Source organism: Callorhinchus milii, unplaced genomic scaffold (assembly GCF_018977255.1).
Source record: "Callorhinchus milii isolate IMCB2004 unplaced genomic scaffold, IMCB_Cmil_1.0 Scaffold2, whole genome shotgun sequence".
In the NCBI taxonomy this organism is placed as follows: Eukaryota; Metazoa; Chordata; class Chondrichthyes; order Chimaeriformes; family Callorhinchidae; genus Callorhinchus; species Callorhinchus milii.
The window spans coordinates 38,266,072-38,293,130 of NW_024704743.1; the positions used below are offsets into that span (position 1 = coordinate 38,266,072).

A 27,059-nucleotide genomic window follows, 5' to 3' on the forward strand; every position below is an offset into this window, starting at 1 on the left:
CCCTTATGTAGTGGTGACCAGAACTATATTCAAGGTGAGGGCTGACCATCCACTGAACAACCTGAGAATAATGTTTCAGGATCTAAACTCAATTTATTTATCAATATAGCCCACGGTCCTGTTTGAAATAAATGAAGAAGTCTGTTGCAAAATAAATAGTGAACCAGTTGTAGTCCTGCAAGAGCAAAATGACTACATTACTTCTAAAACAGACAATCTCAAACAAAATTCTGATATTAATGTTACATTGCAAATTCAAGATCAAGTTTGGAGCTCGTCAGACAATTTAAATTGGTTAAAAATTATTTAAAATGTCATCTACTCAAATAAAAAAAAGTACTCAAATCTGAAGGGTGAAGGAAAATGCACAACATAACTTAATAAATATAACAAGCTGTAATATTCTGTAATATTGTTCAAAAATACCCCGATAACGATGCAAACCCAGCACTAATTGAGAGAAAAAGTGAGAGAACTGTATGAGAGAGTTCTGATGTAGTGGGTGTGTATCCAGAACTATCTGTTAGCTGTTGTTTATTTGAATGCCGAAATATTTCATAAATTATGTTGAAAATTGTATAGTTAGTGAAGGATAAGCAGCCCCATTTTTATGCTTTGCGAATAAACCTGCTTTAATGTTGCTTGCCTGATAAAGTGTGCTTCAATTATTTGCAGGCACTGGAGTGGATCCATGATACTGGAGAATTCTATCTGTCCACACACACATCTACAGGTTCCAGTATCCCACACACTCAAGAGCTTTTAAAAGACCATGAAGAATTTCAAATCACCGCAAAGGTAAGCAGAATTCCTGCTAATTAAATAGCATTTGCAGGTCATGCTAGTGAGGTAAATAGTAACTGAATTGCAAAATAGATATGTGCGTGAAACTTTAATTCAGTACAATTACCGAACCGATCGATTTCAAGATCCTCTTGCTTGTTTTCAAATCCTTTCATGCCCTACACCTCCCTACCTATTCTGCCTGCTTACCCCTCACTCCACCACTCGCTGCCTCTGCTTGACCCGCTCCAGCCCCCTGTTCTTCCCTCGCCCTCTCCTCTGGTCCATCATTGTCAGCCATCCTTTCAGCCACTGCGTCCTGAAGCTCTGGAACTCTCTCCCTTAATCCCCCCTCCTTGCCCTCTCCCTCCCCACTTTCAAATCCTGCCTAAATACCCTTTTTGATCGTGTTCAGAGTCACTTCCCTCTACCCCTGGCTCTGGGGTCAGACTCCACCACTGTCAAGCGCTCCGGGACGCTACACCACGTGAAGGGCGCTATATAAATGCAAATTGTTGTTGATTTTACAAGATTAATGTGCAGTGAGACTTGTAAACTCTGTTATGAAAATTGTAAGCTGTTCTAAATGCATTCCTGTCATTTAGATAGCTCCTTTTGTAGTCAGTCATCTGCATTTAAATATTAGCTTTGTAAATATCATTACTCTAAAATACATACAACAGAACCTGGATTTTGTTTAAAGAAGTAACTCCTAACTCGCTAATACAGCTTCTCCTCTATGCCTTGCACATGTGTTTACAGTTTAATGCACTAAAGGTACTCTATGGAATATATTGTAAAATAAATTTCAAGTATTAAATATGTGTTTTAAATTCTTTTTACGAATATTGAAAGTAAAATAAGTTGTTATAGACATTTTATTGTTTGAAAACCTAGTGACAGATATATATGGCAGAAAATGTAAACATCAAAGTGGAGGGCGCTATATAAGTGCATGTTGTTGTTGTAATCAATAATAAAAATTAGACAGAGAGAACTGGAGACCAGCACTTTTAAGTTCAGCGCCTTGGGACATCCTCCTGACATGAAAGGCGCTGTACAAATGTAATCTTGTTGTTGTTTAAGTTCAGTGCTTATTTTTGTACTTCAATGTTATATAAGCTACAATAAAACTGATCTTGATATTTGAAAGTGAAATGCTATTTGAAACCATAGGAAAATGATAACTGTTGCAATGTATCATTATTGTGTTAATATTGTGACTTGCTTCTTTAGCACAGTGAATGCATGAGCTGCTTAAGTAGACTGGAATTTCTTAACCTATGCCAATCTACTTTATTTTTGGTGATTCGGTTCCCATTGATTTTCATATGGTCAAGTTTAATGGTCTACTGCTCCTAGTATATATGAATTATCTGGATTTGCAGACCCAGTGTAAGATAGTAATTTTCATATGCCGATGACACCAAGTTGGGGGGAACTGTGGCAGGGTCCTAAAAAGAGAGCTTGATACGGGAGGCACATGGGTTGCTAACTGACAAATTAAGTCTCAAAGTACTGCATATAGGATCCAAGTAAGAACTTGCTAAGGGGGAAACTGAAGGAGATCTAGGGTGTAAATTGACTCGTCACTCACCCTGTTAAAACAATGTGAAGCAGCAATAAAAAAAAGGCAAACAGGATGCTGGGCCTTATTACTAAATCAGTTGAGTACAGATCCCCAGACATCATCCTCAGACTGTGCAGTGTCTGGTCAGAACACACCTTGAAGTTCTGGTCACCGTGACATAAGAGGGCTGTCCAGGCCCTGGAGGCAGTACAGAGGAGAGCAACGGGGATGGTTGGACAATGGAGTAACGAGGATTAGATTGGTCGATGGGATCTGTGATGCAGTATCCTGATCTATGGTACTTCACACAGAGCAACCTTAATGTCACAGAGCTTGATTGGCTTTTGTTTTAAAAAAAAACTTCATAGCGCTCATTCTTTATACTTGTTCCTGTTTGTTCGCAGCAAACCAAAGAGCGTGTGAAGCTGCTAATTCAGTTGGCTGATGGTTTTTGTGATAAAGGACACTCCCATGCAGTTGAAATCAAAAACTGGGTCACAGCAGTGGATAAGAGATATCGGGACTTCTCCCTTCGCATGGAGAAATACCGCGTGTCACTAGAAAAGGCACTGGGGATATCCGACTCCAAAGCAGTAAGTGAAGGAAAGAAAATATTTGTTTCTCTCCCTTTCACTGTCGTTGTTCTACATGCTTCAATAATTCGGGGTTCTTTTTTTCCCCCTCCTAACACAGAGCAAAGACTTGCAGTTGGACATTATCCCAGCGAGTGCTCCTGGGTCAGAGGTGAAACTTCGTGATGCCGCCCATGAGCTCAATGAAGAAAAGCGCAAATCAGCTCGCAGGAAAGAGTATGTTTTTATGCCTTTCAACTTATCGTTTTGATTCTTTTGAGCTGGCATAAAAAACAGGAAAAGGACATTTTCCTTAGTGTGCTGGCTACAGACTGCTTTCTCTATTTTTCTAACCAGTCTTATGGTGATGGATTTTGCACAGGCATTTTAATGGAGTCTGATAACAGGATGGTTGCCCATAGATCTGTATTAATAATAATACTTGCATTTGACATAACGCCTTATCACATCTTTGAGACGTCTCAAAGCACTTCACAAAATATACTGTAAAGTGATTTGACAGTATGTTTGACTGTATTGTAAAACAAAGATATTTTATCAATTGAATATGTTGAAGTCCATACTTCAACTGTCTGCTGTGCTTCAAATAGCATTTAGTAGGTGAGATAATAAAACCTAAAAGACTTGTTTCAGCACCTTGGGATGTCCTCCCGACGTGAAAGGCGCTATACAAATGTAATTTTGATGTTGTTGTTTCTGAAAAGCCACTGTGTGAATTACTTTTGTTAACCCTAAAAGCCAAAGCCCTAATAGATAGACAGTGTTCACCATGGCAAGCAATAACCAGCAGTACCCCAACACACACACTCTGGGGTCTCCAATCTAGGCTCTTGCTACCTGTACCTAATACTTTCCAGGATTAGGTAAACATGGTGTATCCCTCTGATGAGAGAGGGCACACTCTGTACCAGACAAAGAGAAATTCCCATGGATTTGTGGAACTCTTAGTCTATTGTGGATACTCTCAAGCGTGATGATAGGTTTCACACTGAGGTGACCAAAACAAATTTAAGACAAAAGACAGCAGGAATATGTTTAGCATTCTAATGTATTTTTATAACCAAGGGCATATATCCTCTTGCCCTTAGATTCATTATGGCTGAATTGATCCAAACAGAGAAAGCCTATGTGCGAGATCTTCGAGAATGTCTGGAGGTAAGTATTTTTCACTGCTGTTCAGTGCATATTGTTTTTTCTTGATCAAAATGATGTCCTACATTGTGGAAATTCAAAGATTTATTTCTGTTTCCTCACCGATTTTCCATCTGCTTTTTTTAAAAGTACATGCTCCTGTTGAAATATGACATTGGAACAGTTGCAGCAAATGCAGCATGATTCAATCTTCACTTTTCATTCTTCTGAGGAGAATTAGTAAAAGGGAAATACTTTGAAAATATGTCAGTTTTGAAAGTTTATTTCAAAAAAATCTTACTAAAAATCTACTTGGAAGCCATCATTTGGTGAACAAAGTGTCTTACTTTGAAAGTGCTTCCTGAGATAAATGTATACAAACTAGGTTGTCATTCTTTTTCATTGCTGAATGCTGCCAGTCATTGAGTGGCATTGTAAACATTCATTCTTTAACAAGCGTCTTGTTCCAATATATTCTTGAAATAAATATATTTATCTTTCCTTCCTAAACTAGACCTATCTCTGGGAAATGACCAGTGGTGTAGATGAAATTCCACCTGGGATTGTAAATAAAGATAATATAATATTTGGTAATATGCCAGAAATCTACGAATTCCATAACAAGTAAGTTTTCCCATCAAACATCCTAGCATTTTTAAACTTTTGGGGTTTTGCTGTTGAGTCAGTATAAATCAAGAGCAGATAATTGGTTTTGAATCTTCCTGTTTTTAGTGTGGGGGTGAGAGGAGGCAAAATGTAATTTATATTTTTGTGATGTTTAGAATATTACTTATCACATCAAAAAAAAATGTTTTTGCCTGAAGGCAGTGCATTGCGGCATTCCTCAGAGCTCTGCCCTCGGTCCTCTCTTCTGTAATATTTATATGCTTCCGCTCGGTGATGTCATCCCCAGGCGTGGGGTTAACTTTCACATGTGGACGTTTGACACCCAACTCTATCTTTCTGTCTCCACCCTCAACTTCAGGACCACTGCTGTCCTGACAAATTGTCTGTCAGACATCAAGTCCTGAAGGAGAGCCAACTTTCTACAGTTGAACGTCCACAAGACCAAGGCCCTCCTGCTTGGCTCCCATCAGTGCCTCCTCATCTCAGGCTCTGACAGTATCACTCTTCATGGATGCACACCCCACCTCACCGAGCTTATACAGAATCCTAGTGTCTTGTTTGACCCTCAACTGTCCTTTAAACCTCCCGTCCATGCCTTAACCCGTTCAGCCTTCCCCCACTTCCACAACATTTCCAACTCTTCCTTCCACAAGCTGCAGAGTACTCAGAACTCTGCAGCTCGTGTCCTTTCTCGCACCAAGCTCTGGGAGCCGACCACCCCCATCCTCGCCCGGTTTCATTGGTTCTCCATCTCCTAGATGATGAAGTTTAAGATCCGCGTCCTCTCTTTTAAAGCCCTTCAGAGTTTTGCTCCTCCCTACGTCTGCGACGTACTGAAACATTGCCAACCCGCCCGTTCCCTCCACTCAGTGGCCTGCTCCATGTCCTCCCCCCTTCCCGCCCCGCCATTGGCGGTCGGGTCGTCAGCCTCTCTGCCCAATCCTCTGGAACTCCATCCCGGAATCCCTCTGCCTCACCCCCTCTCTTGGCTCCATCATGGCCTGGCTCAAGACCTTCTTCTGCGATGTTCGGTCATTCTCCCACCCCCATACCCCTTGCCAACTATCCCAGCTCAGGTGCAAACCCTTGGCTGTCCAGTGCCTTGGGACACCCTTATGATGTGAAGGGCGCTATATAAATGCAGTTTGTTGTTGCATTGAAGCTCAAACACATGCAGGTTTTTTTCTTTGATCTTGGCTGTGCTGTGGGGAAGTAGAAGTGAGCTGGGAAACCTTCAGGTTACTTTTCTGCATCTCAGTGGCATATCTTGATGTAGATTATAAATAACTGTCATTTTTTAAAAAAATGTTGATGTTATGCACCTCACATCTTTGCAGCATATTTCTGAAAGAGCTGGAAAAGTATGAACAGTTACCAGAAGATGTGGGTCACTGCTTTGTTACCTGGGTGAGTTATATGCCATTTTCAAGATACATGTTACACCAAGACCTGTAGCAATATAATGCTGTATTGAATCAAATGCACTTTTCAATTTGTAAAATTGCTTATTAAGTTAAATTGCTTAGTGAGACGACATAAATTAATTTCCTCTTTCCTGAACAAATGTTAAGTGTAGAATATGATGGAATCTGAATTTTTACTTTGATCAGATGGGTATCTGACATAGGTTGAGGCTCATAACTGTGTCCAAACTAAACTACTGAGAGTTTCACATGTGCATGGTTTCCATTTGTCTCATTTGGAATGCTCATGTGCTACCCTATTTACCTCATTACAGAGGTTAGGTGCAGGTTGGCAAGAGCCAAGAATTGGGGACCCCAGAATGTGCATTTAAGTGCTGTGGGAGTCTAACCAACTAAAACCACATACAACCTTCAGATTCTAAGCTCTGGAATTCCCTCCCTGTACCCCTCACCCCTTGAGCCCTTCATCTCGCCCCTTCTCTGTCTACGTCGTGGCTTAAAAGCTACATTTCAACAATGCCTATGGCCATCTCCTACTTTCTCCCACCGCCTCTTCCTTGCTGGCATTCAAACTCACTTTTTGTAAAGCACTCCCATAAGTTAACATACATGATGCATATAAATAAATGCAGGTTGTGATTGTTTATTTGTAGTTGCCGCAATTACAAATGCTGGCTGTTCACTGGTATGTTGCCATTTTCCTGGCCTGTAAGGACCTTCCCTACACATTGGGGACAGTCTTTGGCTAGAATCCAAACATTGCTATGCCCAATACCAAATAATGTGTGTGCCAAATTTCAGTGCAAACACAAAGTGTTTATATAAAACAGTGCATAAATGCTGAGCCATTTCATAATGAAATGACCGTGTAGTATAAAATAAGCATAAAAATTCTCTTTATCTTTAATTTGATAAATATTACTGAACATTGTTAGCGTATTCCCTGCCTATTTGTTTATTGTTACAAGACCTGCGTAAACCAATGATGTTATGTTCCGATGTTAGAGTTCCTTCCACATATAATTGGCAAAATAAATACAACTGTGGTTTGTTACTGTCTCATGTTTATCTGAACAGGCTGACAAGTTCCATATGTACGTAACATACTGTAGGAACAAGCCAGATTCAACGCAGCTCATCCTGGAGCATGCAGGGGCCTACTTCGATGTAAGTACCATGTCTGGGGTCTCATCATTTAACTCTTCCAGTTCCTGATGCGCATCATCACATTATATTAGTTAGCTTCAAAATAACAAGAAGAAGTTATTGTAGTCAATGGGTAATAGATCTGTGGGACTCATGTCCAGCAGAGGTGATGGAATAAACTCAGTTGGTAGCACTCTCATCTGAGTCAGAATATTGTGAGTTCAAGCCGGAAGTTGGGACTTTGAATTCAGGCTGTATTAAGCCGACACTTCAGTACAGTGCTGTGGGAGCTCTGTTTTATTGGAGGAGTGTCTTTCGGGGGATGTTAAACTGAGGATCCATTTGCCTGGACATTAAGGATCAGAAAGGACTTCCTCTCGGTGTCTTTACCAACAAACTCCCAGAAAGCAATGGTCATTCACTTCATGGCTGTTTGTTGGACATTGCTGTATGCAAATTGACTGCTTTGTTCACCTACAAAATACAGTCAGTACTGTTTAGGGTAAAGTTGCTTACTTGTTTATAAGCTATCTTTTTCAGCCTAACATGCTTATTGTCTATTAATTTGCACATAGAAAAAGAAAGGTGCAATATTTTTTTTTAAAAATGAGTCTAATAACAGATCAGATATATCACAGGCTTGTAGTTTTGAGTCTCAGAGTTGCATGAAGTTGCCATTATGTTATGATGAATGAATTTGTGTACATCAAGGGATAAAAATCAAAATTAGTATTGCCTGATCATATCATAGAATTGTAGAACGTTAGTTTTTGAGTCGTTTAGTTTGAATGTACGTAAGCAAACTGGCAACAAATACTTTTGCTGTTACTCTGTTCAATAGTAAAGTGCTCTGAGACACTATCCTGTGTGGAGGGCGCTATATAAGTGCAAGTTGTCGTTGTAAAAGTACCAAATTCAATTTCCTGGCAGGATGTGGATTACTGTAAAGTAGTTTTCAGCTGGGTCACTAGGTGGAGCACTGGTTGTGAGTAGAGTGGGTTGGCTGCTGGAAAACACTGGCATTGCAGAGATCACCCTCCCTTTTACACCCACACATTTTCAACCCACTGGCACGATTGTTAGTGGTTGTAGAATGGTTTAAGGCCTGAAAGACTTGCTTTTTTGTCTAAGTGGAGCACTTGACTTTATTTTTGTTGGAAGGAGATGGGATTAAAGCAACATTGCATGGAATTTTAGTGAGTGTTTTTTTCTTTTCTTCAAAAAACCCAGGAAATACAGCAGCGACATGGACTGGCCAACTCGATCTCTTCCTATCTTATCAAACCTGTACAGAGAATAACCAAGTATCAGCTGCTTCTAAAGGTAGGAGAAGCATCGTTTGAAAATGTGAGGCTGTGAAGCAGCAATAATTAATCATTACATTAATTTTTTTAAAGTTAGCTTGTGGTCAACTCTAGTACACATTCTGTCTTACTCAAGGCTGTGCACACTCTTCACTCCCATCCTCTCCGGGTTCCCCAGCAGATCAGATTTATGGTTCTTGTGAACTTCATATCCCTCAGTCTTGCTACTCCTTATCTCTGTAATCGTCTCCAGCACTATTCTCCTGCCCATATTCTTCGCTCCTCCAATGTTGGTTTATTGTTCATTTGTCACTCCCTCTTATAGCCAAGCTTTCAATCACCACATCCCCGCTCTCTAATTCTTTTCCAAAGCTTCTTGTTCTGTTTTCAAAACTTTTTAAAAAGTTTTGAAAATTCAATGGAACTAGTGATATAGCTTGTGTCTTCATGGTTTAGTTCAATTGTGTTACACAGGAGCTGTTGACTTGTTGTGAAGAAGGAAAGGGAGAGATTAAAGATGGTCTGGAGGTGATGCTGAGCGTGCCAAAGCGAGCTAATGATGCCATGCATCTCAGTATGCTAGAAGGTGCGTCCTGTCTTGTCCTCCCAAACACAACTCAATATCGGCATCAGAGTGGCATTGGTTCTAAATTCTGCCTAAAGCAGCTCAAGATAACAGCATATGTTTCACTTTATGTTCAAGTATCTGTGTTTGACTAATGCTGGAAAGGAAAATATGAACACTTGTATCAGCCTGGCTCAATTAGTAGCACTCGTCACTGAGTCCGAAGTTTGTGGGTTCAAGCTCTACATCGGGAACTCAAACCCATATAGTCTATGATGACACTCCACTGCATTGTCGAAGGTGCTGCCATTTGGTTGAGACCATAACCCAGGTCCCATCTGCCTGTTTGAGTGGACGTCAAAAATCCCATGGTACTATTCAAAAAGGACAGGGAGTTTCTCCCAGTGTCCTGGTCAAAACCCCCCAAAATAAAATAAGTTACTCACTCCATGGCTGTTTGTGGGCTATTGCTGTGCGCAAATTGGTTGCCACACTCACTCATAAAATACACATAGAAATACCGCTTTACAATATATCCTGTCATGTGCTTTTGAGATGTCTTGACAATGTGATAAGGTGTGATATTAAATGCAAGAATAATTATTATAAAACTAACTTGTCCTAGATAATTCCATAGGTTACTTAATTTTTTATACTATTTATCAGAGTGATTTTCTCTTGCAAAAGATATAAGCAGAAAAAGTCCATTGAGAATCCATCCAAGCTATCTTGTAAGAAATATGACTGTTCTTCAGTAAAGTAGTGGTGTCCCCTCCATTTTGTTAATACTTCTATGTTTTCTTTGTGTTTGTAGTGAGATGTTTGTTTTCGTTGTGAGGAAGGCTCATTTTGTACAGAACTTTGCGCTAAAACATATTTTTGGAAAAAGTAGAATGTGAAAATAAATTATTGTGTTTGTATAATAGAGAAAATGTAAATTTGTTGTTGTTGTTGTCCTCAGGGTTTGAAGAGAACCTGGAATCCCAGGGAGAGCTGATCCTGCAAGAGTCCTTCCAAGTGTGGGATCCTAAATCCTTAATCCGCAAAGGCCGAGAAAGACATCTCTTCTTGTTTGAAATGTCACTCATCTTCAGTAAAGAAATCAAAGATTCCAACGGAAGGAGTAAATATATCTACAAACACAAACTGCTTGTAAGTGCGATCATTGGAAGTAGGTAGCATTGATGGAAACACACTGCATTAAACAAGCTAAATCCAACTCTACTTGAGTGTCTTTGATTTTTATGGTTTGGATACAAGTAGCTAATATATTTGCATTGGCACAATGTCTACAGGAATAATTTTCATCTTTCATAGCTCAAATTCTTTTTTAAATGGTTTTGATCAGTTAGGATGTCTGATACATATATCAGCCCATTACCATGCTTAGGGAATCTAAACTAGACTGAGAGTTCAACATGTGTATGTGACCTAGATGTGGAAATTTCCCTGTGTCTAAAATGGAATGCGTAATCTCTCCCAAAAGGGACGCATCCTGCTTACCAAATTCTGGAGAGTGTTCGGCACAGGTTGGCGAGAGTCAAAGCTTGGGACTCCCAAATGTACACTGGGGTATTGTTGGGGTTTAACAAGTTAAAACCACGTAACTTGCCATTGAGTTCACTGTCTGGCACACTTTCTGCTGCTTGTCCTGCTATGACCACCATTCCCATAGTCTGCCTTTCCAAGTCCTGCCTGCGTTTGACCCACCAAAGAACTACTCTCATTTCTTTTTTTATATATAAAAGTGTAATACTGTTGGATTCTTGAGCAGAAATGGCATTCTGAAAGGTTCAGTATCTGTTTGTGACAATCATTAGAAACTGAATAACACAATTGCCATCAACATAATTATTCATTGTTTCAATGTCTTCTCATTTGTATAGATTGCTGCATTGACATGTTGAAAATGTAACTTGCTACCAGAGCAATGCTGCAAAAATTAAAGAAGCAGTCAGTGTGTTATCAATCAGTAATCTGAACCAGATTGAAGGTGCCTTTCACTGTTTTACAGACCTCAGAGCTGGGGGTCACAGAACATGTTGAAGGGGATCACTGCAAGTTTGCATTGTGGGTTGGAAGAACTCCTACATCAGACAACAAAATTGTCTTAAAGGTAATTCAATATTTTGAAACTTGAGAAATTTTAAATGTTTTTGGTAAGTTCGAGTAATGGGCAAAGTAGACTAGCGAATTGTTTATTGCAGTAAATCAACAGACTATTCGTTTAGTTTTCCCACAAGGAATTATCTCATTAATCTTTTGGGGATTTTGTATGTTTGTACAATTTAAATTGTAGAAGATGACGGCTCATTATTTTTTCCCCCATGCCTTTTTGCCATGAATGTTACCTTTTGTGATGAAGGCTTCTAGTGTTGAAAACAAGCAAGATTGGATCAAACATATCCGCGAGGTTATACAGGAAAGGACCATCCATCTAAAGGGAGCGCTGAAAGAAGCGATCCATCTGCCCAAACCCACGTCTCACAAGCATAAAGGGAGAAGGTGAGTGAGTGCTTTGTCACACTGTTACCTCTCCGACCTCCTCACTCCCCAATCCACCACTTGGTGCCTCCGCTCGACTGGCACCGGTCTCCTGTTCGTTCCTCGCACCCTCCGCTCCACCATCAGAGGTCATGCTTTCAGCAACTACGGCCGAAAACTCTGGAACACTCTCCCTCAATCCCTCCACCTTGCTCCTCTCTCCCCTTTCATGTCCCGCCTGAATACTTTCCTCTTCGACCGTACTTACACCCACCTGCTCACTCTCCCCCAGCTCAGAGTCAGGCTCTGCCACTGTTAAGCGCTCTGAGACGCTACCCTGCATGGAGGGGGCTATATAAGTGCAAGTTGTTGTTGTTACAGTCCATATTCAACTTACTTCTGAGCCTTCATGGTGCTAATGTACTAAAATGCCAACACCTCTTGTAGTAATAATAATAATCCTTGCATTTGATATAGCACTTTTCACGTCTTCTAGACGTCCCAAAGCGCTTCATAGAATATACTGTAAAGTGAATTGACTGTATATTTGTGGGCGAACGCGGCAGCCAATTGCGCACAGCAATGTCCCACAAACAGTCATAGATTTAAAATGACCAATTTATTATTGTTTTTGGTTTGGAGGGATTATTATTAGGCGTGTAGAGTAAGGAAACTTGCCCAAGGTTTCGCCCTCTGCCTGGAATTGAACTCAGGTCTCTCGCTTACAAAGCAAGTGCTCTAACCACTGAGCTACAGGACTCAAGTGAATTTAATTTTTTCTTCATGTGTATTTAAGAGGCCTTGACAGAAATATTTCAGAGACAAAAAAACTTAACAATTTTGATTTCAAATGATAGTTCTCCTTACACAAACGGTTTATTCCAGGTGCCTGCTACTCCAAAGGGAAGAGGGTAGGATAGATGTTCATCAGAACCTGTCTTGTGATATCTGGATCAGAGCATCTTTAACTCTTGTTTTTTGGAGATGATTTGAACAGTGTACAACAACAGCAACAAAATTACATTTGTATAGCGCCTTTCACGTCGGGAGGATGTCCCAAGACACTGGACAGACAGACAATTTTAATACAGAAACTGGGGGTCGGGATCGGGGAGGGTGGAGGGCAGGGGGAGGAAGCAGAGTGATCGAAAGCACGGTTGGAGAGGAGGGTCTTGAGATGAGGCAAGGGAGGGGGCAAGGCGAAGGGACAGCAGGATGGAGTTCCAGAGGGTGAGGGCAGAGTGGCAGAAGGGCCAACTGCCAATGGTGGGGCGAGCGAGGCGGGGACGTGAAGCAGGCCGGAGCCCGCTGAGTGGAGGGAGTGAGCAGGTTGGTAGGGGGATAGGAGGTTGCAGAGGTAGGGGGTAGCAAGACCGTGGAGGGCTTTGTAGGTGAGGACCAGGATCTTTAACTGTATCCTCTGTGATGGGAAGCCAGTGGATTTACTGTCATGGGAGATTTAGCATTTCAACTGTTTATTAATAATAATAATAATCCTTGCATTTGATATAGCGCCTTATCACGTCTTTGAAACGTCTCAAAGCACTTCACAGAAATATACTGTTTATTTTGTGGGTGAAACGTGGCAGCCAATTGCACACAGCAGTGTCCCACAAACAGTCGTGGATTGACCAAATTATTATTTTTTTTGAAGGGATTATTACCCCTGGAAAAGTGATGCGCCAATCGACTAACAAGTGTAAAGTGTAGTAACTGTCTGCTCAATTTGGGATTCAGTTTAACCTACTGAAGGACAACTGGATTTGTCATTTTTTGTTTCAGGGATGGTGAGGAACTGGACAGCCAAGGAGATGCCAGTAGTCAGCCTGACACCATCTCTATTGCATCACGGACCTCACAGAACACACTTGACAGTGATAAGGTAGGTTAAATTCTTTCATGTTCAGACACACAAAAAGAAGCTGTTGATTTGATGGGAATCGTTTGACCGAACCAAAACCTCGGTTAAAGTGAAAGATCCAGTTGCCAACCCATTCCTTTTAATCTAGAACCATCAAGCGATCACAATAATTAAGTTGTGGTTATTCTTTAAATAAACTCTTTAATCTTATTTGTTACCAAAATGCTGAAAGGATTTACATAGTGTCCATGGTAACATAGTGCAAAGGGGAAGATAATGATGCTAAAGCCTAGATTTATGATGTGCACAACACAACACTGCGTACTTGTATTATTAACACATAGTTTATTTTTCCAGAAATATATTATTTATGGTGCAGCAGTTTCAGAACTGTTGTATGCTTTCATTACATTCTTTCTGGACTTGGAAAAATATACAGATTAATCTTAGTAAATCAGTCATTAAGTGTAATCTCCTGTACTTAGAAATCAGGAAACTCATATGGCTGCAAGCATTCGCTCAGTTCTCAAAAAGCATCTTAAGTGCTCAGTTTATGATGCGGTTTTCCTAATGTATATATTGGTCCTTCTGACCAAAAAGCCTTGGCTATTGTCAATGTGTGTCTCTGTCTGTACCTGTACTGGTTAAGGGTAATGGTTTCTCATTGCTGGCAGAGTTTACCTATGCATCACTATAGGTTATAGAGCAGGACAGGTGTGGGAGTGCTCTATAACCCCCAATAGCAGAAACCTTGGAAGTAATTGGAGGCAGACAGATAATGTAATTGTGGGAGCAAGAGCAACAAAGCTGAACCAGTTAATGCTGCAACAACAAACTCTTTAAATATTTGTTTGAGAACAGGATTAGAGGATATAGAGAAATTGGAGATAGTTGCAGACTGAACCTCTACTCCATATGATTTCTGTGTTGGGACCTTGCCTGAGATTTGTGTAAAGAGAAGAAACTGGGATCGAATAGAAAAAAATATTCTGGAGTTTTTGTGCGATTGCACTTATAATTCAGGGAGTATTTATACATTCAATACAAAATAAAAATACTTTCCCTGTAGGAGACAAACTGGGTGTGTTTTGTATGGTCTGTAGAAGGAACAGAACTGGTAGGCCAAATGGTCTTTTCTCATACAATGATTTTTGGTCCTCTGTAGCAGAATTCAATCAATCCAGCCCTGGGAATCTGGCACTTTCTGTGCAAATGAGATAATCTTTTCACAAGTAAAACTGGGGCATATCTCTCAAGCCAGGGCTCATGGGAGGGGTGGACCTTTTGAAAGATAGAAAGTGACTTATTTTTGGACAGAAATAAATTGGGGGAAGTAGGGTAGATGTACGACTTTTGTTTTAAAATTCTTTTGCCAACTTTCATTGGTAGCATGCTTTTGAAGAGAATCCTGCTGCTCAGAAGGGTCAGAAGGTGGTACGGTGCTGGTACAAGTAGTAGTACCAGGATATCTGGGATCTGTTATGATTTATTTTTCAGTACTGATGAGATTAGAGTTCCAACAATTGAAGGTACCATTTCAATGTAATGCATTCTTCTGTCTGTCTGCCTTGAAACTGGTTTTGTAAACCCACTGACCAATTTTTTTTAAAAGACATTGGTATGGTCAAAGGAGTTGAAAAGTTTAGAAACGATACTTGATTTCACAGTCAAAAGCAGGATGGACGTGCACAGAATCTCATGAATAAATTAGGGTCTTGAGTCTCAGCAGATTATTCAACCTTGGGGGCCTGATAGGTTAGTCTGTTCCTGGTCTCACATGGTTGGCATTCGCATGTACTCTCCACCAGAGGACACTGGATAGCAGTCAGGAGGGAAAACCCTGTCTCTGAACTTCCTACCACAAGGGTATTTGAGACCAATTTGGTGTCTGTGCTGACAAGATGACCTGCTGAGTTCATTTAATTAAGCATAGACCGGGTTTGAATCTGGCATTGTCCTAGACTAAATGTATGGGTACCAAAATATGTCAAGTGATAGATTTATCCATTGAGCTATCAGAACAGTGGACGTTCTTTTGGTTAGAGAGGTTTGCGTTGCTGTGCATAATAATTGTAAAATGATTTTCAGCTGATTACCAGAATGTTCCATGTCCAATATGTGTCATTAAAAATTGCAGGTAAATAATTAACCCTAACCCTAACCCCTCCTATGAATTATAAACTGAATTATCCAGATTTCTAGAATCCAATATTTCTAGAATATCCCGACTTTTATACCTTTACACCGAACTTCATGTGTACATTGTAGAATAATTTACCTGTTGGATCTGTCCTGAAATTGCAGATTAATTGTGGACATCTAGCACAAAACATCCAAGCTGTTCTCTGCATTGCTTGGTGCTTTGTCTAGGAATCTTCAATCAAAGTCACACAATGAAGAGTTGTATTTGTATTTTTAAAGGAAAAACTGAATATAATGGAAATCTGAAATAAAACAGAAAATGCTAGAAATGGATAACAGGCCAATCGTCACCTGAAAGAGAAAAATAGGGTGCGGTGGGGAGACTATCTTGTAGATAGACTTATAATTACCTTGTAAAACCAGACATGCTCCAGTCGTTTCCTCGTGGAGACAGTGGATTAGCCACACTAAGATAACGTCACATTTTGATACACTTTGTACTCTGTGGGATGAAAATACATCCTCTTAGATCTCTATACACATAAACTAACCTTTTATTAAAATTCCTGGTGCTTTTTCCCCCTCGGGCAATATGAGAAGCACATGAACTGCACGCTTCTCTCGATTGTGATACAAAGGGTCAGTTATACTGATATATAAATGTGAAAATATAATTGCAGTCATGTGTGTCAAATCAAGATTCTAGAGACTGATGTTCATAATCTTCACAAAACAATTTTATACCTTTAGTATGATGTTTATAGATCATTCCCTGAACATTCCTACACTCTTTGTATTGTTATCTTTTTTATCTCTCTCTACATTTTCAGCAATGGAATGTATGGGTACCCATACAGTGTAGATAATTTAGTTATAGCTTTTTATTTCTCTGGGAATAAACAGTCTCTCATTGCAACTGTGAAGCTATGACCATAATACAGTTGTTTGTTTTTTGGAAGGTTCTGGAATAAATTCCTGCTGAATTTATTATCTCATTAAGATGAGGATACCAGTGTTGGGAGTACAATACAAAATTACATTTGTATAGCACCTTTCACATTGGGAGGACATACCAAGGCGCTGGGAATAGTAAATGTTGAATCCCTTTGACACCCATTGTGCTTGTGAAGTTCTTCCAACTTGGGTGTAGCACAAGTTAGATGCACAGTAAAACATCTTACCATACTTATCCAGCAGAAAAGCGTAACCTTGTCCTCACAAGAGTTATAATACAAAAGCATATGTGCCATCCAGGGTATTAAAAGATGAAGGGGAGGAAATTGCAGATGCGTTAGTCATAATTTTCCAAACCTCTCTATATTCAGTAATATAGAGAGAATTGAATTCTCCAATCCCTTAGAGAATTGCAAATGTTGCTCCAATATTTAAGAAAGGAGGGAGAGAGAAACCAGGTAACTACAGACCTATTTACTTCAGTTGTGAGGAAATTACTGGAATCTCTCATCGGGGACAGAGTGACTGAGCTAATCAAAGAGAGTCAGCATGGATTTGTGAAGGGTAGGTTAGGTCTGACAAATATAATTGAATTTTTTGAGGAGGTCACTAACATGCTGGATAAGAGAGTGTCTATGGATGTCGTCTACATGGACTCACAGAAGGCATTTGTTGAGGTTCTGCACAAGGGGTTATTAGCAAAAATCAAAGCACATGGAATCGGAGGTAACCTTGCAACGTAGCTTGGTTGGGAGGCAGGAAACAGAGTAGGGATAAAGGGAACGTTCTCTGATTGACGGGATGTGACAAGCGGTGTTCCACTGGGTTCTGTACTGGGGCATCAGCTTTTCACCATATATATAAATGACTGGGATTAAGGAATAGAGAGTTTTGTATCCAAATTTGCAGATGACATCAAGTTAGGAGGTACAGTACATTGAGTAGATGGGAGCAGGAAGTTACAAAGGGACTTAGATAGATTAAGTGAGTGGGCAAAACTGTGGCAGATGGAATTCAATGTGAGGAAGTGTGAGGTCATCCACATGGATCTAAAAATATCAAAACAGAATATTGCTTTGGCTGAACCTATCACTGATTTATTTATCATAGATTCATTTCTTAGGTTCTCTTCACTTCAGCTATGGAGAAATAAAAAGAAAAGACAATCCAATCTTTATTTTTCCTTCATTGGTAATGAAGAAGTCTTCATTGGTTTCACCCACAAAATATATAGTCAGTTCACTTTACAGTCCAATCTGTATACTATATACTTTACAGTATATCAAGATGTCTTGAAGACATGATAAGGCTCTATATCAAATGCAAGGATTATTATAATGTGCAATGGTTGCTTAAAAGATGGTATTTGAGTTAAAAAAACTGACCTTATCATAACACCTCATTACATTGAAATTTCTTAAATATAATTATTCTCAAGTGTAGTGACTGCATTTAGAGGCATTCATGTCAGCCAGCAAGTTACATGAGATGTATTACCAATTTGGAGGATTCTAGACAGTACACTAAGACAAACTTCCTTCTTCTTTTTCCATAATATCATGGTGTCTTTAACTACCGTTTGAATCGATAAATGATTTTAATTTCATGTCTCATCTGAAAGAAGGCACTTCCAGAAATGTCAGCCTAGACTATGAGCCTCTCTGTCTCAATATGGGGCTTAAACCCACAACCCAGAGGTACGAGTGCTGTCAACCCTTGTATTGACGCACAAATCACATTAAAATGCTAATAGATTGCTTAATCCTGATGAGGTGTTGAAAGATTTTTGTAGCTTTGGTAATCTTAGACATGCTTTCCAAGTATGACTTTCAGAATATTAAAACAAAGCTACAGCTATTAAAGATAAAAATGAACGCATGTTCATCAGCATGTCTTTTTCATAAACCACACCTTTTCTAGATGAAACTTGTTGATGCGGTTTTATTTAAGGGGGCTGACGAAGAGCTGACAACAACAACAGATTACATAAGTATTGTCGATGTCTAATGGCAGGAGGTGGGCACTGCCAGATCAAAGCTTACAGTGCAGACTCTTAGCTGAGGGGAGGTAAAATTCTGCTGTGTTTTTCACAGGCTTCTGTGGTGATTGGGTGAGCTACTGAGAGCCATCATCAGCTACTGTGCTTGTCTGAGTGGAAGTGCCCTCATCTCGACATTGCATAAATACAGAGGCGCTCACTTATGTTAATATCTCACCTTCGGTATGAAGGGAATTGAAATGAGTGCCCGCTCTCATGTTCAGAATCCTCTACCATTTATATAGTTCGTTCTCATTGCAAAAATATTGTACCAGTGTGGGTGCAAATTTATTATTTAAGCAACCTTGGACTTTCAGTAAATTATAGAAGAAGAAAAAAAATGAAGGGCTTAAACAATTCAAGTGGAAGTGCAAGTAAAAGTATGGGATCTGTGGCTCATCTTCTTAGCTCATTAGCTGTGCCTCATCAGCAGTGGGTAAGTTCCTTGTTACCATATAGTTGATATTTGCAGTCTGGACAATATTATCTTTCTGTAAAAAAAATGTATAAATTTGCTACTCCGCTCTTGTTTGGAACAGTGTTGAGCATCATTAACGGCTCAGCATGTTAGCTATTCAACAAAATTGTTCAAATAATTCTACAACAATTATATAGATTCTGGAATTGCAAATACTGTAATTTTTTAAAAAAAGGTAGTGTATTGACTCGTAAACAATCAACACATTTAAAGTATAAGCAGTATTGATTTTCTTTTCTCCAAGATAAGATTAATCTTAATGTTTGGAACAATGATATTAGTATTGTGTACATGTACTCAAAGGGCTAGTTAGGTAGATACTGAATTGCTTTAAGGAAACATTAGTGCTCCATATTTATGTCCTCATCATGCAGTGAAAGTTAAATGAACACACAGTACTGATTCATAGCAATATATTGAGAAATTGGCCAGTTATTAGCATGATCTGTGTATTGCAATACATTTTAAACACATTTCTTTTCTAATCATTGTTCAGTAGAATGTGCGTTAATCTTGTCTGCTTCTGTCAGTCACTCCTGTTGTTTTCATATTTGTTTCACTCCTAGCCTAGGTGCATACACTGCTGAAAATAGTGCAAGGAATTAGCCTCTGATTATATGGTAGAATTAATTTCCAGTGAACTCTATTATATCGAAGCAATACAACTACTTTGTAATTGAATAGGAATTGTTTAATCCCATTACAGATGTTGTAATAAATTACACTTTGAGTTGGTGAATACGATTTACACAGATTGTGTAGCCACACAAGTCTCGACCCAGTCCTTAAACCCCCCCAAACTTTTGATAATAGTTTATGGATTAATGCACTTTTATAATTTGAAGAATGCATATATTGGGGAGAGTGACTTTATGCAATAAAGTTAGCCTCCCATTAGAGAAGATCAGAGCTTTGTTTTTCAGCTAAGTGGAATATGCCTCACAGGTAGAAATTGTGTCACTTCTGTAGGACCAAATTTCTATCTTTGCACGGATCAATTCTCTACAGGACATGACAATAGAGAGATTTGGTTACATTGGTTGAATAAAAACCAATAGCACAGCGCCAGTAAAGACAGAAAACAGTCTTGTGTATAAGCTATAAAGAGATTGCACATTAAATATAACATCTTTATTGATCTTACACTCTTTTAAACAGGACCTTTTAACATGAACTGTAGCTCTATTTATTTAACGTTGAAGTATGCCAAAAATCAAGAAGAAATTGTTGGAAGCCTTTGATTTAATATAATATATTCTCCATTGAAACAGCTGCAGAAAGAAACAAGCCAATAAAACAATTTCTAACATTGGGTTTTCCACTTTGGGAATAGATTTGAAACCAAGTCTTTAAGGATGACACACAATGACTGATGGGTCCAGTGGAGTTATAAATTGTACGTGCAAAGGTCATCTGCTTGAATCTTTTTTGTTATGTGATTAATTTTGCCTGTGGCGTAAAATGTCCACTTGCAACCTTTATTAATATTGCATGAGTTGTACTCCAGTACTCCGTTGGATTCGTGGATCAGATTCTAAAAAGCAGTGGAATGATTTGGGGAATGGGATTGAAAAAAGCAGGATCCATGTAGATTATCATCTCTCTGTAAATGACAGTACAGTCAATATTTCTTAGATTACTGTCGAACATTTGTGATCCTCATCCTCACCTACAAGGTCATTCACGGCCTTGCTCCCTCCTACCTCTCCGACCTACTGTCCCCCTACTTACCTGCCCGTACCCTCCGTTCCTCTGGCTCCGGTCTGCTCCACATCCCCCACCCCAACCACCCTACCATCGGCGGCCGGGCCTTCAGCCTCTCAGCCCCGAGGCTCTGGAACTCTATCCCCCAGTGCCAAGACGTTTCTTGAGGTCTCAAGACCTTTCTCTTTGACCGTGCCTTCAGCTCCCCTCTCGACTCTCTACCCCCTCCTCGCTCCCTCCCTTCCATCCCCTCACCCTGACCGTTTCCCCCCTGCTCGGGTCCTGACCCAACTGTCCAGCGCCTTGGGACGTCCTCCCGACGTGAAAGGCGCTCTATAAATGAAATCTTGTTGTGTTTCTACTCAGCAAAAGAAATGAAGATTCTGACCTTTTTGATACATGGTTTTAATTGTTTCCATTGAGTAAACAACAGCTTTTATTGCATTTATATAACTCCCTTCATGCGGGTAGGGTCCCAGAGTGTTTAAACACTTAGTTACTAATTATTTAATAATAAATACTTTTACTGTGGTCAAACATGGTATTCATAACAAGCCAGAAAACAGCAATTCCTGGATGTGTGTAATGCTAACCCACAGGAAGTACACTCCAGTGTAATCTACTTCCTGCTGAATGCATCAGTGCATCAATAATCCTTACATTTGGTTTAGCCCCTTTCACATCGGGAGGATGTTTTAAAGCAATTCCATTGTCCGTTTGCCTTTAAATCCCACCTTAAAACCTGCCTCTTCGATCACATTTACGGTGACTCCCTTTTCTCCTGCTCGGCATCTCAGCCCATCTTTGTAAAGTACTTGAGATGTAGGGCGCTGTATAAATGGTGGTGGTGTTGATGACTGTCACAGCTGGTGTACCCACTGCACTTTCCAGCAGGAGTCACTGGCAAGCAATTAGGCATGGGGACCGCTGGCTGATTTATTCTCTGCAGTTAGATCAACTGTGGCACTCCTGCTGCTATCCCAGCTGAGATCAGCACAGGTCAGGAATCAGACTTGCAACCATCTGGTTCATGTATAGCTTTGTGTCATTAGAACATGATCTTAGTAATACTGTCTACAGTTGAAAATACTGTCTGACGTTTCACAGAAGAAAACACTTAGAGGAAATACTTAATTTCAAATGAATGTATTTGAGTAACACATAAAAGCATTGATGACTTCTATATTTTATCTGTCTGCCTCACTGATATAATGCAATACTTTGGGAATCTTTCCTGCTTTTTGTCTTTAATGGAAAAACTAAATCTCACTGACCTTTTTTAAAAAAAACTATTCACTCGGCCTGTATTTGTGTTCAGTTTCAATTCAGCTAATGTCCTAATTTAGCTAATGTCCTAACTGCACAATTAACATCAACAGAATGGTGAGCATAATCTAAAAGTTAAGTTCAGCCATCAATTTGATTCCAATCCATGCCGCAAAACCACCTCAGGAGATAGTTCCAGGAATTGAAGCTTACGGAGTGCAAATGGGGTTTAAAAGATCCACATTAATTTTACAGGTTCCAGATATTTCTGTGATGCAATTTTATCCTTTTATCAATACATATAAATTACTTTGACATTCTTACATCATCGACAGATGATGTAAGAATGTATTATGCAGGTATCAAATGAGGACATTTTTCCTTAACATTCAAACTGTTTGAAGGAATAAGGAATCAGCCTGAAGCTAAGTGTATGAGTGGATCATAGGAATATTTCAAAATATTTCATAAGTCCAATTTTCCTCTGCAGAATGAGAGTGTAAATTAGTTACAGGACTACAAATGCACAAAGTAGTTGCTATAAATTATAATTATGCTGGTTCCAGGAAAAGTGAGGCACATCATTTCTGCCAAAAGCAATTCAGTAAAAGATAGACGTACGTGGTGGTGTTCTACTGTCAATTATTAATATGAACCATTTGGATTACTAAAATTTCAGTGGGGAAGATAGCACCAGCACAGGCACCATGGGCTGTATGGCCTCCTGTGCCATAAACATTCTATAATTTTATATTGTATGGTTGATCCATTTTCACATTTTAAGTGCCATTTTGCAACTGAAATCAGCTTATGAAATTGTAAAAGATATATCTTAAATAAATCCTACCTTCAAAGAATTGTTTCCTCCCCGGGTTTGGCATTTTCTTTAGTTTCCAACCTGTACACTATTGTTGAAGAAACTGATGTTGTATCCTCTAAATCAGCAATAATACAATTGTGACTAAAACTAAGTCAACCACTATAATACTAACGGAGTAGCATTAATGTATAAATAAAACATTTATAAATATGTATTACATTTATATATATTATATGGGACATTGCTGTGCGCAATTGACTGCCGCGTTCGCCCACAAATATACAGTCAATTCACTTTACAATATATTCTGTGAAGCTTTGGTATGTCTAGAAGACGTGAAAAGCGTTATGTCAAATGCAAGGATTATTATTATTATTACCTAAGCTCTTTTTCTTTATACTCTATACTTTACCTTCCCTAATTTATTTATTCACAATTTAACCTTTGCTTTATGTTCCTTACTTTCTTCGTTTTGTTCTTTTCTTTTGTGTTGTTCCTTCTCTATTTTAATCTGTGCCTCAAATATTCTCACAATTCCAACAAAAATTCCTAAAATAGCTATCCTTTCATCCATGTCAGAGATTAAAAGTATAAGTGTGTACTAACAATGTCATTAGAGTGACAGCACTCTTGGGCCAGTCCGAACAACAACAAGAAGATGATTAGATTTGTATAGCGCCTTTCACGTCGGGAGGACGCCCCAAGGCGCTGGACAGTGTACAGCATTTCAGACCTGAGCTGGGGTCAGGGGGGGAGAAGGGAGGGGAGGGGAAGGGGGTGACCGATAGCATGATCGAAGAGGAGGTTTTGAGGCGGGACTTGAATGAGGCCAAGGCTNAAAAAAAATACAAGCACAAAGCACCTAAAGTGAAACTTGCTGGTTAAAATTAACAATAATCAGAGCTTGGCTCTGGGATTAGTCTTCCGTTACCTTTAAAATAAATTTATGTAATACCCACATCAGTACTTCATTATTAGGGAAAAGTGCTGCCGATAAGTAGTAGAAGGAAGCAGTTCTTAACAGGTTCACTTTCCTCGGTGTTGTATTGCTGATGGAACAGCTTTCAATTGAAAGTAAGCAACTCAGTGAAAAACAATTATCTAAATTAAAATTGTATTGTTAGTTGAGTCTTGCAGCGTAGTGGTCAAATGAGAGGACCTGGTTTGATTCCCGACAGGGCAAAATGCTGGGCAAGTTTCCTTACTCCACACGCCTCTGTTTAACTAGCAATAAGTTGGAACCAGTTGTTAGTTGATCACTTTTCCGGGCATAATAATCCCTTCAAAAACTAATAGTAGTAATTTGTCACTCAATCCCAACTGTTTGTGGGACACTACTGTGTACAATTGGCTGCCTCTTTCGCCCACAAAATATACAGTCAATTCACTTTACAGTATATTCTGTGAAGCACTTTGAGACATCTTGAAGATGTGATAAGGCGTATCAAATGCAAGGATTATTATTATCTGATTAAACTGTGTTTGTTGCACTCTGAGATTTTAATTGATGGAAGATTGCTTTACATTTAAACAGTTTATGGCTTAAAATATTAAATGGAAATTCAAGATAAATTTGATGAATCTTTCAGCAACTTATATAAGGGCTCCCTTCACAGACTGAAAGCATCAGTTATTGCAAACTGCCTTTGGTCACTCCATATATATTAGCGAGACAAGAACGCTCTTGTTGGTGAACAGTCAGCAGATGTCAATTACATGAAACTGCATAGAAATTAGCTTCAAGAGTCTGAAATATTACACACTTGAGCTATGTATGTCTTAAGTGGTATAATTTGTCATAATAGCATTTCTGCATTACCCAACGCTAAAACACTGCATGTTTATTAATGAGTCATTTGAGAGCTTTGTGGGTTTGGTTGGATTAATTTAAATAAATGCAGCCTTCTAATTAGTGGACAGTAATTCTAAAAACATTTAATAAATTTGCAGAGAGATGAGCACAATATATAATGAACAATTAAAAATAGTACTGTGGGGCAACAAAAAATCTCCTGATTTTGCAAGGCTTTGTAAAGTTGTTAGAGCTAGAGAAAAAATTACTGTAGAATCAGTTTCAATAATGCACGTTGCTAACATTATCAGTTGAAATAAAATGTAGCACATTTTAAAAAAAATGTTTTTTCCATTCTTAATAAGAATGGAATTATTCTGGAATTATATAATTATATTTGAATCTTTTTGTCTGAAATATAATTTAATTCATTTATTTTGTAATTTCATAGCAGATTCCTATCAGTTTTGCTCAAGCTGATTTTTTTTATCATCAATTTTGATAGTGGCCACATTGTTAATATTTATTATAAGCTTAAAAATAAGTTTTAAGGAGCATTAAACCTTTACCAGAAAACAGCTGGTAAATAATGTTGTATCATTTAGTGCTAGGAAAGAGCTTAATATAGCCTAATAATATAACCTTATAAGAGTGTAATATAATATAAATGTTTTCACAATAAATGGATATTTACTTTGACCTAGGATTTAGAAATATTGAAATATTTGGAGGCTTGGTATGAAAGTGAAATGGAACAATTCTCTTTATTTCCAAATTTTTAAAATATTATTTGGGAAAGAAAATGCTTTCTTCCAATCCCCTTTTTATAATATGCAAAGCTTGCATGGCTGATCATTGCTGATATTCATCACTGTTGTTTGGAAAAGACAGCGTGTTCAGGGATAGATAGCATGGTTGCCAGAAGACAGAACAACATTCAGTGGAACCTGAGGAAATATCCGGTACTTTATTGTGTGCATAATGTTATGATTATTCTTTTCTTTGTAATTTGATTTATGAACCATTCAATTTAAATGACAAGTTGATAAAAAAATATAAAATACTATGGCGTGTAGTACTACATGAATAATAATCCTTATGTTGAGAACCGTAAACAAAATTGAAAACTCTGGGTTTTTTACTCTTGTAACCAAGTCTTCCGTTGCTGAAGCCAAGTCCATAAAATCTTTTAAAAGGGAATTAAATAGATGCACGCTGAGGAGGAATATTAAAGGAATTATATTAGATGGTTTATGTGGATAAAAATATAATTGCAGGCTTGATGGTAAAGTCTTGTTTCTGTACTGCAATAGAGAGGCTATCCTGTTTGCTGAAGCTATTCAGTTTGTATTCTGTAGTATTGTCACAAGCAACAACAACAAATTGTATTTATATAGCGCCTTACATTTCAAGAGGACTTCCCAAGGTGCTAGACCGTCGAGGGTCTGCACACGAATTAGAGGTTGAAATCAAGAAGGGAAATCAAGATGGGAAGATAACCAAAGGCACGGTCGAAAAGGAAGGTATTGAGATGGCCCTTGAAGGAGGCAAGGGAGGGGGCGAGGTCAGAGTGTCTCTGGTATAGAGATCCAAAGGGTGGCGGCAGAATGGCTGTTAGCCCGAGTGCGGATGGTGGAGCGGGCAGGGCAGGGGTCCTGGAGCAAGCCAGTGCCCGCTGAGTGGAGGGAGCAGGCAGATTGATAAAGCTTTAGTGGATCACAAAGGTAATGAGGCGCAAGACATTGGTGGGCGTTAAAGGTGAGGAAGAGGATTTTGAACTCGACCCTTTGGGGGATGGGAGCCAGGGAAGCCAGCCGAGGATGAGGTGATCAGGTCACAGAACTTAGTGCAGGAGAGGACACGAGCTGCAGAGTTCTAAATAATCTGCATTTTAGGAAGGGAAGAGTTGGAAGTCCGGTAAGCAGGGAATTAGCATAGTCAAGTTTTCTCAAATCTCACAGGATAACTCCAAATTTTTGGAAATTCCTAACCCTGCATTATTTCCCTTTTTTTCCTCGATTGCCCTTGTATTGTAACTTTATAGTTTCTAAACTTTTCTATAAAAATGCAAACACTGGGATTTTAGCCCTTTGATTCAGGTATTTTAAAGGAAGGATGGGTTGTTTTTAATTTTACTGACTTCATTTTGAGGAATTTTGCAGCTTCCAGTATAAAATGTCCGTTTTAGCATTTTCTATTTTTCAGAAGAAAGTCTTTTTACCAAGAAATGTGTTAAGTGTTGAATCCCTTAACACCCTTTCAAATTTGCATGATTTATTTTGTTTATTGTTTCTGTTTGTAGAAGGCAAGTGGCTAAACCATTATAAATGATTTTCTCCATTTCATGCTGTGATAAGGAGAGAGGGGCACATACAGA

General features: G+C 39.0%; 1 protein-coding gene across 2 annotated transcripts in view; it reads left to right on the forward strand.

Moving 5' to 3' along the window:
- LOC103183938 (triple functional domain protein) overlaps positions 1-27,059 on the forward strand; it is a 193,295-nt gene that overhangs the window by 88,028 nt on the left and 78,208 nt on the right. For both annotated transcript variants that reach the window (XM_042331946.1, XM_042331945.1), the window contains 13 exons: positions 676-798; positions 2,758-2,946; positions 3,047-3,162; positions 4,035-4,101; positions 4,592-4,701; positions 6,042-6,111; positions 7,206-7,295; positions 8,505-8,597; positions 9,053-9,164; positions 10,105-10,295; positions 11,158-11,259; positions 11,509-11,648; positions 13,410-13,509. In XM_042331946.1, the coding sequence (XP_042187880.1) occupies positions 676-798; positions 2,758-2,946; positions 3,047-3,162; positions 4,035-4,101; positions 4,592-4,701; positions 6,042-6,111; positions 7,206-7,295; positions 8,505-8,597; positions 9,053-9,164; positions 10,105-10,295; positions 11,158-11,259; positions 11,509-11,648; positions 13,410-13,509 (1,503 nt within the window). The remainder of the gene's footprint in view (positions 1-675; positions 799-2,757; positions 2,947-3,046; positions 3,163-4,034; positions 4,102-4,591; positions 4,702-6,041; positions 6,112-7,205; positions 7,296-8,504; positions 8,598-9,052; positions 9,165-10,104; positions 10,296-11,157; positions 11,260-11,508; positions 11,649-13,409; positions 13,510-27,059) is intronic.